The sequence below is a fragment of the Carya illinoinensis genome, chromosome 7, assembly GCF_018687715.1.
Source record: "Carya illinoinensis cultivar Pawnee chromosome 7, C.illinoinensisPawnee_v1, whole genome shotgun sequence".
In the NCBI taxonomy this organism is placed as follows: domain Eukaryota; kingdom Viridiplantae; phylum Streptophyta; class Magnoliopsida; order Fagales; family Juglandaceae; genus Carya; species Carya illinoinensis.
The window spans coordinates 2,995,051-3,008,418 of NC_056758.1; the positions used below are offsets into that span (position 1 = coordinate 2,995,051).

At 34.1% G+C, this 13,368-nt stretch overlaps 1 protein-coding gene across 1 annotated transcript; it reads left to right on the forward strand.

The window, feature by feature from the left end:
* Positions 1–1,797: 1,797 nt before the first annotated feature.
* LOC122315489 (pectinesterase inhibitor-like) lies at positions 1,798–2,793 on the forward strand. The gene has a single exon (XM_043131419.1). It carries the CDS (start codon positions 2,278–2,280, stop codon positions 2,791–2,793), a length of 516 nt encoding a protein of 171 aa, XP_042987353.1. The 5' UTR covers positions 1,798–2,277.
* Positions 2,794–13,368: the final 10,575 nt, after the last annotated feature.

Below are 13,368 nucleotides of genomic sequence, written 5' to 3' on the forward strand. Positions count from 1 at the left end.
TTGAAAGATGATTGATTGTCATCTTTTGCATGTGCATGCCTTGATTAAAGGGTTGAACTTTGAAAATATTAAAGATGATTGATTGTCATCTTTCACATGTGCATGTTTTATTTGAATATTTTCAAAAGTGATTGATGCTTTTTTAGACTTATACAAAAGGTAGATGATTTTGTTTGAAAAATTTGAAAAGTAAAGTGTGCTCATTTTGTCATATGCAAAAAGTAAAAGATTAGGTTTGAATTTTTTGAAAAGGAAAGTGTGCTCATTTTGTCATATGCCAAAAGTAAAAGATTAGGTTTGATTTTTTTGAAAAAGTGAATGATGTTGTCTTTGACAATTGAAAAAGAAGAACCTTTTATTTGAATTTTTTGAAAAAGTGAATGATGTTGTCTTTGACATGTGAATCTTTTTAAATTTGAATATGAAGTCTCATATGCTTATAAATAGATCATTTGAGAGCTTCACATTCACAACACCAAGAGCATACAACATTCATTCAAAGATTTCATTCTCTCTTCTCTAAGCATTGAGCCTTAATCCTTGTTCATTTGAGAGATATAGTTTGCGCTGTATTGTTCTTATTTCACTCATTGATGAGTGTTTTCTGATAACCTACCCACTATCAGCTCTTGTATCAGAAAAAGGGTGTGTATAACCCTTGTGTGTGTAGAAAGTATTCTACACGGGGAATAGTTGAATCACCACGTGTAAGGTGATTGCAAGTGTAGAGGGTGTTCTACACGGATCTTTTGTAGCGGTGTTGTTCAAAAGTGTAATAGGTTTCTATCTCCACCTGAAGGAGGTTGAATAGTGAATTTGGGAATCCTCAAGGGGTAGCTTGAGGCGAGGACGTAGGCAGTGAGGCCGAACCTCGTTAACATACTGAGTTTGCTTCTCTCTTACCCTTACTCTTTATATTTATTGTTATTTCATATTTTGTTTATATTTTATATTATATATTTGATTTATAATTGTTATTTTTTTAATACAACTCAATTCACCCCCCCTCTTGTGTTAGTCATCTGGGCAACATTACCCCCTTTCCCCCTTCCCCCAAATAAACTTTGCTCTGATCCTCGCTCTCTCTTGTGGTTGCTTCATGGACACTAGATGGTGGAACTTGGAAAGGGACGAGAGTTTTCTCTTTTTTAGAGGACTATGACGAAAGGTATTAAGGGCAGGTGGTGTGAACAAAATAAGCACCAAATGCTTTATGAGTAAATATGAGAAGTGTGAAGAGTTCGTAAAACTATCTTACGAAAGTAAAACTCATAAAGTATATTGATATGTTAGATTTATATTATGGTAAAAAGAACATTACAATCTAATGTACAAAAACAAGTCATATCAGTTGGTGAGTTTTTTTTTAGATGCTTTTGTGACATCTCTCAGTGAATTAAATATTTTCTAAATATGGAACATGAACAAGTTACAGTTTTTTACAACTATTTTTAAACTTGATATGAAATTGAGGGTAACAGTGTAAAACTGAATAGGAAGCAGATCAGGGTAGTTTTGTAAAATTGAAACTTATTTTTTGTTAATTGTAAAATGGGTTGTAAAATAGTTGTAAGGTTTGAGTTATGAGTCATGTTTCAATTTCATATGTGAATTATGAAAATTGGGAAAATGATTTACACAACATTTTTTACAACACTTTACACAACTATGTTTTAAATTAGAGGTATTTTTGTAAAATACCTTACAATATAAAAGCAACTTTATTTTATAAAAATACTCTCATCTTACAACATTATTGTGAAATGTGTTGTGAAAATGTATTGTGTATATCATTCTTTTACCCGGATTGCATGGACAATCTAGAGACAGAAAACTCCATACCCTCTTTCTTTCTCTCTCCGTTTGCCAATTGGAGGAGCCAAATTACAGGACAGGATCTAATAATCTGTTATGGTAATTTAAGCCAGATCAAAACTCAACAAACAACAAAATTTGAACAAGTCTTGCTACAAACATGGGAAGAGATAATGCAGACAACTACAGAAACATTGGAATAGATTGCCGAAACTCCTAATTCAGGCTCAACCAAACTCATGTTTTCCATGCAAAGAGAAATGAAGAGCCCAAAGAAATCGCTTAAACATGAGCTTTTCTCCAGCACATACCAAACCCCCCACCCGCAAAAAAACTTCTCCTTATATAATTTACTTCCGCAATGGGTAGTAAATCACAACATTCCAATACTTCTACTTTCTCCCATTTGTCAGCAGAAAAGATCTTTGTTTTTTGCAGAGAAAAATTTTCTGTCTTGACAACATGAAGCCCATCTTCAAGCTATTCTTTGGGTTGCTTTTCACTCTCTGCCCATACACCATTCTTGCTCACAACAAAGACCTTAATTTGATCACCACAGCTTGTGATCGCACTCTGTACAAAAACCTGTGCAGAGCAGTTTTGTCAAGTCACCCCAAGGCCCGTACGGCCACTGAACTTCGCGTCCTAGCCAGAGTTGCCCTGAAGTACGCACTAGTCAGTGCTAAGCAAGTGGAAACCCAAATCAGCAAACTGAAGGATGCATCTGCAGCCCTCAAAGATTGCGCTGAGAACTTCCGGAGTGCAAATCAACAAATCAGTTACTCCTTCAAGGCCTTGAAATCTAAGAGTTATAGTGATGTTAATATATGGGTGAGTGCTGCCATGACCGGAGTCGATTCTTGTGAGGAAGGTTTCAAGGACCTGAAAAGCAACTCCCCAATTGCTAAATCAAGCAAGACATTCAACCAGCTCTGCAGCATTGTCTTGGCCTTTACCAATCAACTGAACGGTCACTAACTAAATCTTCAGATGCCGTCATTGTCCGTCGAATCCTTTGAACGCAACTTACATCGTGTTTGAAATAAAAATTTAAACATGTAAAGCTATGGGTCCCGCCGGTAAAACATCATTGTAGTCTGAAATCTGCAGTATCGATAACACGTACAATGAAATGGTTTTACTTTGATTCCAAATCCGTTTGACATGATCATTCGATTCAAAGAATCTCCGTTCCAGAACCGTTTTTCATGTCTTTCACATGTAATAGCAGATTTCATTCCGTATGACCCCGCTCTCTGCTTCTATGATAACGTCTTTAACTACTCTGAATAGCGCGAAATAAGCTGAATACAGACTGCAAATAAATTAAATCCCTTTTGTTCTCGCTTTCTGTTCGTGTTATATTATTGACCAGACCATTAGATTTATTCACATTGATTTTCCTACGCCAAAAATTTCCCACACAAGCAACCAAATACTTCCCATAACTGGTTGAACCAATCATGGGTTTTAAAGAAAAATGTAATCCAATAACATTGGAGCACATCTCCATGGACCGAAAAAGGAGAAAGCTCAAGCAGAAAGGACTTTGATTTGCTTTACGCACAGATAAAATCCTGGAAACCATTTCCTCGGAAAACGGGTTACCAAGAAGAACTATGTGCGAAGTTTAAAACCCAGAAAGATTGAATACAGAAAAAATACCCCAAAGATAAGAAAATAGAGAAACCCATCATCGATAGTGAAGGTAGGCGCAGAGCCTCAGATCCTGAGGAAAACCATTGAAAGTTCTGTAACCCTAATTTTCTGAACCGTATTTATAGAAGAAAGCTTGGGGAGTCGGGGACTACGGAGGAGCTTAGCTTCTGAAATTACAAAAAGGGCCTTGAGTTTATATTGTTAAAAAAATCCTCTGTAAATCGTGAAATTATATTAATTTATAAATTTATTTTTATAAAAAAAAAAAATTTATCTCTTTGATATCTTTTAGTAATGTTAGACACATATGGATTATATAAGTGTCGAACATTTATTTTAAAAAAGAATAAAATTTATTATTAAAAAATTAATTTTTTTATAAATTATATATTTACTTAATTTTTTTAAAAGATGTTCAAGACGTTTATATTTTATAATTATAAATATAATTTATTTCTCAAATGTATTCCCTTACTGAGGAACTCGGTCTTCGACAAACAAACTCGGGATATTTAAGTTTGGGATATTTAAACCAGAAACACAGATACTACAGGTTAATACCTTAGAAAGCTGAACAGGGCTGCCACTTCTCTCATTCTGCTGTTTCTATACATGGCTCCCATTGCCAGGACAAGCACGAACAGAGACAATGAAACAACATCCAAGGAAGCCAATCAAGTGCCCAATCATCATGCCACACAGACCCCAGGTCCAATTTGAAAGATCCAATCCATAAAAACAGGCAGAAAGTATTATAAACATCTCAAATATTGTGAGTGCCAAGATAAATTAACATGAATGCCACTTCCTAATTGCAAAGGTACATTGAACTCTCACAGCTTATAGATAGAAGAAAAACTGAGAATTGCATTGAGAAGCTTTCAAAGACCCTTTTATTTTCTTCTTCTTTTCATTTCTTTCACAGGAGAAAGTAAAGCTTTCTTATAAACCCAGTATAATGTAGCACATCTGAATCATTTAGGACCTTATGTCCCCTATTATCAGCTTTAAGGAAATTCAAATTCCATTTACCGTTCGCTCGCCCCGATCTGTCCTGAACATTTCATTCCGGCCTGATTTTGCATGGCTTGAAACATTATTCCAACCAGATCCATTTTTTTTGGCCAAATTTCCAACTCACTCTTTTTTTTTTTTTCAATTTGGTGTCAAAATGTTTAATATTTATATATTGTCTAAAATGCTTAAATATTTATTTTGTGTTTTAAATTCCAATTGCATTTTCTTTGATTGGTAGATCCAAATATATAATAAAATTTTTTTATTAATTAATGTCTATGAAAAAAACATGATGGTACCCATATTTTATAAATAAACCATCACTTATGGCAGATGAATAATGTGGTTACAAAATGTGTACCTTGAGGGATACAATAAAGTATCAATAAAAGTATAAAAACTACAAAATAGAAAAAAGAAAAAAGAAAAAAATAGTCATAATTCTTATCAATACAAGCACCATTTGCTAAATTCCTGTCTAGAAACAAAACTACCATAACTCCATCAGTAGCCATCTCACCACCAAAGTCGATATAATATTCATCCTGTACAAACACAAATACAAACTAACAAAAATAAAAATAAAAAACACGAAAAGAAAGGGAACCATTGCTGCCAAAAAACCCACAGAATATTAGACTTTCAAGACAAAGTTTTTGAGACAATCCAGTTTGCATATATTTTGACATAATCCATCCTGCAAGAAAAAATATCAAATGAGATGGGTTAGGTTATATGGATAAGGAATGTAATGACACCAAGAAGGTCAAACATAAAAATGTCAAATGATAATTTTGTCTGATCACAGATACGAATTTGCCTTCTAATGCCTTCCATTATGACTAAATATGATTTAATTTTGTCAAGTCAATATTGCAGTTTTATATATATATATATATATATATATTCAAGGGATCATTTCTTGAGGAATTTCAATTGTGGGGAAGTTACTTTTATAAAAACTTTGAAAGAAATTATGTGCGTCGCAAACCAGGTTTCAGTCTTGTTGATCGCTATCCTCCTACAGAAAAAGAGGAGCACAAACTACTTTCAAAGACAGTTAAAAGCTTAAATTCAAATATTTCCTTCCTTTTCTCATCTCCCACATGTTTTGTAGTATTCCAACTCTAGCAGGCAGTAACTTAATACCGCTTAAATGCACCATTGATCACACTACTTGACAGATCCAATATCATGTATTATATTTGTCAGTTCAGACAACCTAATCACTAGGCCTTATGCTAAGCGAACATCAGATAAGAGCAAGCATCGTTTTAAGAATTATCTTCTCTGGACCATATCGAAGTTAAAAGCCTACCTGAAAATACCAAAAAAAGTGCCAGACATATAATGTAGGGTTTCTAAGAAATCAGAGCAACCTAACTCTACCGCTTTCACATGACTGGAGAAATTAAGGTATGTAAAAAGGAGCAGAAATAGTTTCTGACAAGATGAAGCAATAAAATAATGAAAGATGGGAGGAAGGTTGCAATGATTCAGAAAGCTTTGCCACCAACTTAGGGACACAAATGAGGTGCACATAGGAACCAACTTTGATTGGAAAGATCAATAGAAAATCCGGTCATATAGAAAGTGGTTTAGAGATTTGGTCTTACCCTAGGATTAGCTAGTTTTGTACCAAAAGGAAGGATAAGATCACAAGAAGCAGAAATCCATATTTACCTGAAACAACTTATCAAGTTAAATAAGTTAGCTTGCCAAATAAAGTTCTAAATAAACTTCTGAAACACCATAAGAAACTTCATAATCACCATAAGTCCAAGTAAGGAAAAATCAAGTATTCTTCAATCCTCCTCATTCCAAATATTCTTCAAATTTATCTCTATATGGAAAAAAAGTTACGTTAAAATATAATTGTTAGAAAGTACTATAAAAATATTCTTCTAATAGGAATCTTACCAACTTCTAACTTGTAGCTTTCAGCATCTTCCATTACATCTTGGGATTCATAATTAATGGAGGGAGCCTTCAACCAATTTTGTGTGCAAATAAGAGTTTCAACCATTGTTGGGGCCAATGAGCTATGAAATGAATCTAACACATGACCCCTGATGCTAAATGCTGACTCAGGAGCAATAGTAGATATGGGAATAGCTAACACATCTCGAGCTATATTGGCAAGAATTGGAAATTTGGTTGAATTCATCTTCCACCACATCAAAATATCAAAGTTGGGCGTCAATTCTTCAAGGCTCCCCATGAAATATTGATCCAACTTTGATTTCGACACTACAACACCTTTTGATGCTTGATACCGGTGATATCTAATCAAAATATCATGCTCATCATAATAAGATATTGTTGTGTTGCTTTGGGTTTCACCAAAACTACTTGAAACTATATTGGGTTTTGAATATTGCTTATACATTTGCTCAATCATTTTCCTTAACCTTGTAAGAAGTTCATATGTTCGCTTGGGGCCAAGAAAATTTGTAAACCAAAACTCCAAAACTTCTAACTTACAGCGTGGATCAAGCATAGCCACAATAAATAAGATTTTGTCCACTTTCTCAAAATCCCCCCAATATTTGTCATATTTCAACATCATCCTCTCCGACATGATTTTTAACATAAAATCCTCACTCATAGAAAATTTGTTCAAATGGTTATAGATTGTATCTATTTTTTCAATGAACAAATTTGAAGTTACAAAAATTGAGCTTGAAATCCGTAAGGTGAAATTGTAAAAAATCTTCAATAATCCTACAGAAGCCTTGATGGTTTCCCAATCCTTTAAAGTTGGTGGCCCTTGTCCAACCTCTCACATAAATATGGTCCAAACTGATCATCTTCTTCTTGCATCACTTCAAACGTCGTACGATACTTTAAAGCTACACTCAACATTAGATATGTTGAGTTCCACCTGGTTGGAGCATCAAGAAAAAGAAGCGCATCACCCAAGATATTTCGTCTCTCCACGCATGGCTTGAACTTATTGAGTCTTGCAGGGGAAGACTTCACATATTTCACTGCATTTTGAATCTTCACAATCAATCCATCAATTTCTTTCAATCCTTCACGGACAATGAGATTCAAAATATGTGCACATCTTATGTGAATAAGCTCGTTGTCTAATACCATACAATCCCTAACTTTGGAACTTTGCCTCAAATAATCGATGGTTGCGGTATTAGAAGATGCATTATCAATTGTGATCGTAAATATCTTCTTTATACCCCACCCAAGTACGGATGACTCTATCTCTCTTCCTATTGTCATCCCTTTACGATCATAAACTTTCATAAAACCTATTATTCTTTTATGTAAGATCCAATCATCATCAATAAAATTGGCTGTTATGCACATATAGTTAAGATTTTGCACCGATATCCACATATCAGTGGTGATGCAAATCTTATAACTAAATGACATGAATATATCCCTTAACTTGTCCTTTTCTGAGAAGTATATCTTCAAATAATCTTCCATAACAATAATGCGAGAGGATATTGGAAATCTAGACTCAACTACAGCCATAAAATCATTAAACCCCTGTTTTTCTACAAATCTAAACGGCAGATCATTCACAATTATCATCTTAGCTACTGCCAACCTTATTTTCTTCTCATTATACTTGACAAGTCCAAGACTAGGACCATTACTTGAACCATCCCCATCACCATTCTTTCTAGCTCCAGTTGGAGGCACAATGTTATCCATACGCATCACACCAGCGTTTGATTCAGACCTTGATGAAGGTATAGTACCACTAAATTCCATAAGGCTCAACTGCATTTTCAAGATAAAAAAGAAAACCAAGTATCATTATTCATTAATCAATTCTAAGTTAAGAACACCAATGAAAACAGTACTGTTCATTCCCATGGTTTATTTTTAATAATGCTTGCTTACTACAATAATTAAAAATAAAGTAATTCAATCACAAGCAAGCTTCACTTAGTATTAATCAATCACATACATATTAATCAATAACAAGCATAAGATGAGTGGTATTAATCTAATGGATCTAGTTCTAGAAGACTAATAGTAACTTAATCATGATTCTCCATTTCCTATTTAACAAGACCAACAGTCATTTAGATGCCTTACAGAGCTCAAAACTATTTGCCATAGCTGAGTACTTAATTCAAATAGATAAACTTGAGAGAAAGCAGAGTGAGAAAGTGGGTAAAGAAAATTTCCTTGCATGCCTTGGATTGTTGGCCCAGCTGGTGGGCCAAGTGGAGGGCCATTGACTCCATTAATTAGAATATTTCCAGCAAATCTTTGCAGCAATGTTAAAGATTCGGTTGCAGTTTAAAAACATAACAGATAGAAATGGTCTGATACTGGTTTGTAATATCTGGAAATCGAGTAATGACCTCCGAGCTAGCTTGGGAAATTGACTGAATCCAATGGACTTAAATAATATTTATTATAGCTTCAAATGACTCTACACTATTTTCTTCTGTTTGTTTTATATATATGCATAGACCCCTGATGTTGAGGCAATAATAACATATTAGGACTGCAATATATATGAATTAATAACCACCGGCAAACACGCGCGCATATATATACTTCATACATACAATCATCCAAAAAAATATATACACATATCATGGAGCTGTTCTACACTCAAAATACCAGGCAATGCTATTATCTCTTTCATCAAAGAAGAGTGGCCACCATCATTCCACTAAATGTGTTTGCTATTTTATTGGGCTATAAATATATGCTTTCGGGATATAAAAGTTCATCACTAGCATAAAAACAATCTTGTGGATCCCATTAAGCTATAGAGACTGTAGTGGCCTAGCACTTTAAGTTTTTGGCTGTGCTGTTTATGGTATTTTGTAACATCCAGGCCCCAAAAAGTGTTTTTTTTTATGATTTAATTTTTTTTTGTTATTTTGATTCGTTTCATTTTTATCTTTTTTATTTTTATTTTTATTACTTCCGCAATTTATCAATGGATCAGATTAAAAGGGTTTGTATTTCATTAGGAAGTTTCCTTATCAATATAGTTATCTTTAATTTTCAGTTTGAATAGATTCCTAGATTAGAACCAACACTCCAATTCAAACTTTATCCAATCTCCAGATCACTCATTTACTCCCTCTTTTCCCTCTCTATAAAACCCACGAGACCCTCAGCAAAAATGAGAAAACATTATACACACCAGCCCAACGTAACATCCTCTGCAAACCGAGAAAAAACACTCTCAGCCAACCAAGGCACTTAACTCACCGGAAACAGCCAAGAAATCGCCGGCTAGCCAAACTCTGGCGAACCCACTCTTTCTAGTAAGCCCACGATGGAATCTTCCTCCCTTCTCTCCCTCTCTGTGATTTTTGGCTAGGTAGTTTTTCTCTCTAGCTTTCTCTTTTGTTTTTTCATGTCGCACCACTATCTGAGGAGTTCAGTGGTGTCGCTGACCACCCCCAGTCACCCCTGAGCCGCCGTCACCTTAGCTTCCTCTCGGTGAGCATTGTGTGGCCACTCCCTTTTGTTTATTCCAGTTTCCTTTGTTGCGTGACGTGAGCTTTCCCCGTAAGCCTTTATGCTCCCTTTATATTCAGCTTTCCAGAATGACCATGCCATTAGGATGTTTTCCCAAAATTCCCTTCTTAGTAAGATGAATTTTTGCTGAGGCTGGGTTTTATTTGTATCTGGGCTATTGTTTTAAATCGGGTGGACTTGTTTTATGCAGAAACTATCTTAATAGTTAAGTGAGTTGATTCTTGTGAGCTTGATGATTTTAATGGGTTGGTTGTGTTTGCAGAAAACTGTTTAGATATTTTTTAAGTGGGCTGTTTTCTTTAATTGGGGCTGGACTGGAATTTAAGTTAACCCAAAGTTTTACATGAATAAATATGAGCCCACAGACTTATTTTTTGTATGGAAAATATTTAAGGGATTTTAAGTATATTTTAAAGTATACTTTTTAGTCTATTATTTTAATTAATATTCTAATTGTCTATTCTATTTAACTATGTTTTTTAAGAAAATTATTAAGTTAAATATTTTTTTTAATAGAAGTTAGGGAATATGTTATGAGTTTTGAATAATATTATGTAATCTTTTTATAATTGAATCATTATTAAATTATCTCTTGGGTATTATTTTAAGTATTTAGAATGCTACGACACGTTTTCTAGAAAAGTTAGTAACAATTAGTGTCTTGTATAGGTTACGAGTTACAACGTGAGATTGTGGAAGCAGCACTAAGAGGTAATTAGTATGATCATATAATTGCATGTGTACCGTAAATTTTCTAATGATATATGAAAATATGATGTTTATCTACGTTATGCTACGAGCTAAGTCAAGGTTAGATTTCTTTCACAATCTTTGATGAATTATGACATTATGCTTGTATGAATGAATTTGTTGTTTGATGGAGTGAATGATTCTAAAATCACATGGAAGTCATAAAATGTTCATGTAGTAATTTAAGTCAAGTATGCCATGTAATAAAATAGTCAAATTATGTATGCCATGTTCATGTATTACCTAGATCATGTATGCCATGCTCATGTAGTGATTAAATCATATATGCTATGTAATGTCATGAAGTATTTAGATCAAGTATGTTATGTAAAGTTCATATAGAACTCAGATCATGTATGCCATGGAATGTTTATGTTTAGATCATATTATGCCATGTTATGTCATCTATAAGTATATGCCATGCTAGAAAAGTTCTTGATATTAAATAAGTTCTCATGCATTAAGAAATATAAGATGTTTAAATGTGACATGGACCTAAACGTGGTTCACCATAAAATAAGTGAAACACGGACCTAAGTGTGTTTCACTCTAAGTTATGTTAAGGGTGACACGGACTTAAGCGTGTTTACCACAAGCAATGTTAAGACGGTGTCACGGACCTAAACATGATTCACCATTTGTTAAGTGAAACATGGACCTCAACGTGTTCACTTTAAGTTATGTTAAGGATGACACGGATCTAAACGTGTTCATCACAAGATATGTTAAGGATGATATGGACTTAAGCGTGTTTATCACAAGTTATGTTAAGGATGATACGGATCTAAACGTGTTCATCACAAGTTATATTCAGGGTGACACGGACCTAAGCGTGTTCATCATAAGTTATGATAAGAGGTGCCATGGACCTAAGCGTGGTTTACCATATGTTAAGTGAAACATAGACCTAAGCGTGTTTCACTCCATGATATGTTAAAGGGTGACATAGACCTATGTGTGTTCCTCACAAGTTATGATAAGCGGTGTCACGGACCTAAGCGTGGTTCACCAAATGTTAAGTGAAGACGGACTCAAACGTGTTTCACTTCATATTATGATAAGTTATGGGGTGCCACATACTCAAGCGTGGTTCATCATATAATAAGTGAAAGATAAGATAAACAAGTAATTTATGCATTCATGTTATATGTGTACCATGATTATGTATGTTTCCGTTCATGTTGATGATGAATAGACATGTTATGAGAATCTATGAATGATATATGTTGTTTGAAGAGTCTTTCAAAGATTAGGTCTAAGCTAAATTATATTTTACGGTATGATGTGCTATTTACTGAGTATTCGACTCTTTTTTTGTCTGTTTGTTTTTTTTTTTTTGTTCTTTGCTACGTTTGACTTTCTCAGATGATTGTAAGGACGTAAAGCTGGAGAACCAGAAGTAGATCTAGTGCAATGACTTAGTTTCTTTTATGATTTTTGGATAAAAAGTCACGTGTAGGGTTAGTTTATGTTTTTATTTTACATTTTCAGTTTTATGTTTTCAAAAATAGTTATGTTCAGTTTAATTAATGTTTTCAATAAATGAGGTATTTCAGGATATGAATCTCTTTACTGTACATTATATTATATACATTAGTAACATCTCTATCCTACGGGAGCGGGGTGTTACATATTTACTTAATTTCATTTCTTTTCCTTGTTCTAGACATGAAGGGGAAAAGGATAGGGATAAGAAGACAAGCAGAGCAAGCAAACAGAGAAGTACAAATGGAATTAAACCATCACCTTCTTTGGCCTGTCATTCTTCTTGTGCCTCTTTGAATGATTAGACGCTTCATGCTCACTGTGAGAAGAACTGTCACTTCTACAAGAACTCAGCAATAGATAGACATCAGGAAAGGTGATCATCTTTCTGTTATTTTTAAAAAGAATGGAAAATGCCTGAAAAGCTAATTAACAAAAGCTACTGATGATATTTGAAATTTCTAAGGTCTTATTGTTAAGAGTCTACACCGATAATCATCAAAGAAACAGTTGGCACTAAGACCGCGTAAACTGTTACTTTCATAATCCACAATGAAAATTAACCATCTAAGAAAAAAATAAAAATTGAAGAAATAGTCCTCTAAAAGCAAGCCGTAAAAGCCAAAAGATATAATTTTATTTCTCTTTCATGATCTTTCTCAAGAAGCAAACGGTACATTAATCCAAACAAGTCGTACTAATTATATAAATTATAAAATCATATACATTTACACCGAAAAAAATTAAAATTAGAGCAAGAAACTCAATCGGTTTAGTGGAGAATTGAGATAGATAAATTATAATCTAAAACCTAAAAAATAAGAGAAAGGCATAAATATAGTAATTACAAAGCCAACCAAGATTTACAAAGCTAAAAATTCGAACTGGGAAAACCCTAACTAGAATTATAACTATATATGGGGACCTAGAACCATCGGAGTGGTGATGGACTCTTTGGATACGGTGGTGACGGTGACAGCGACGGCGAGAAGAAGATAACGTCGTATCGGACCCTGACGAGGAGGAGGAATTAAGAAGAGGATGAAGCAGCCATTGGCACACGAAGAGAGCAAAGAGTGGGGTCCTAATTTCCGACACGTAGGGATTTGTTTGAAACTTCCGAGTACAATTCTATGAGAAATTATTTCGAGGTTAGTT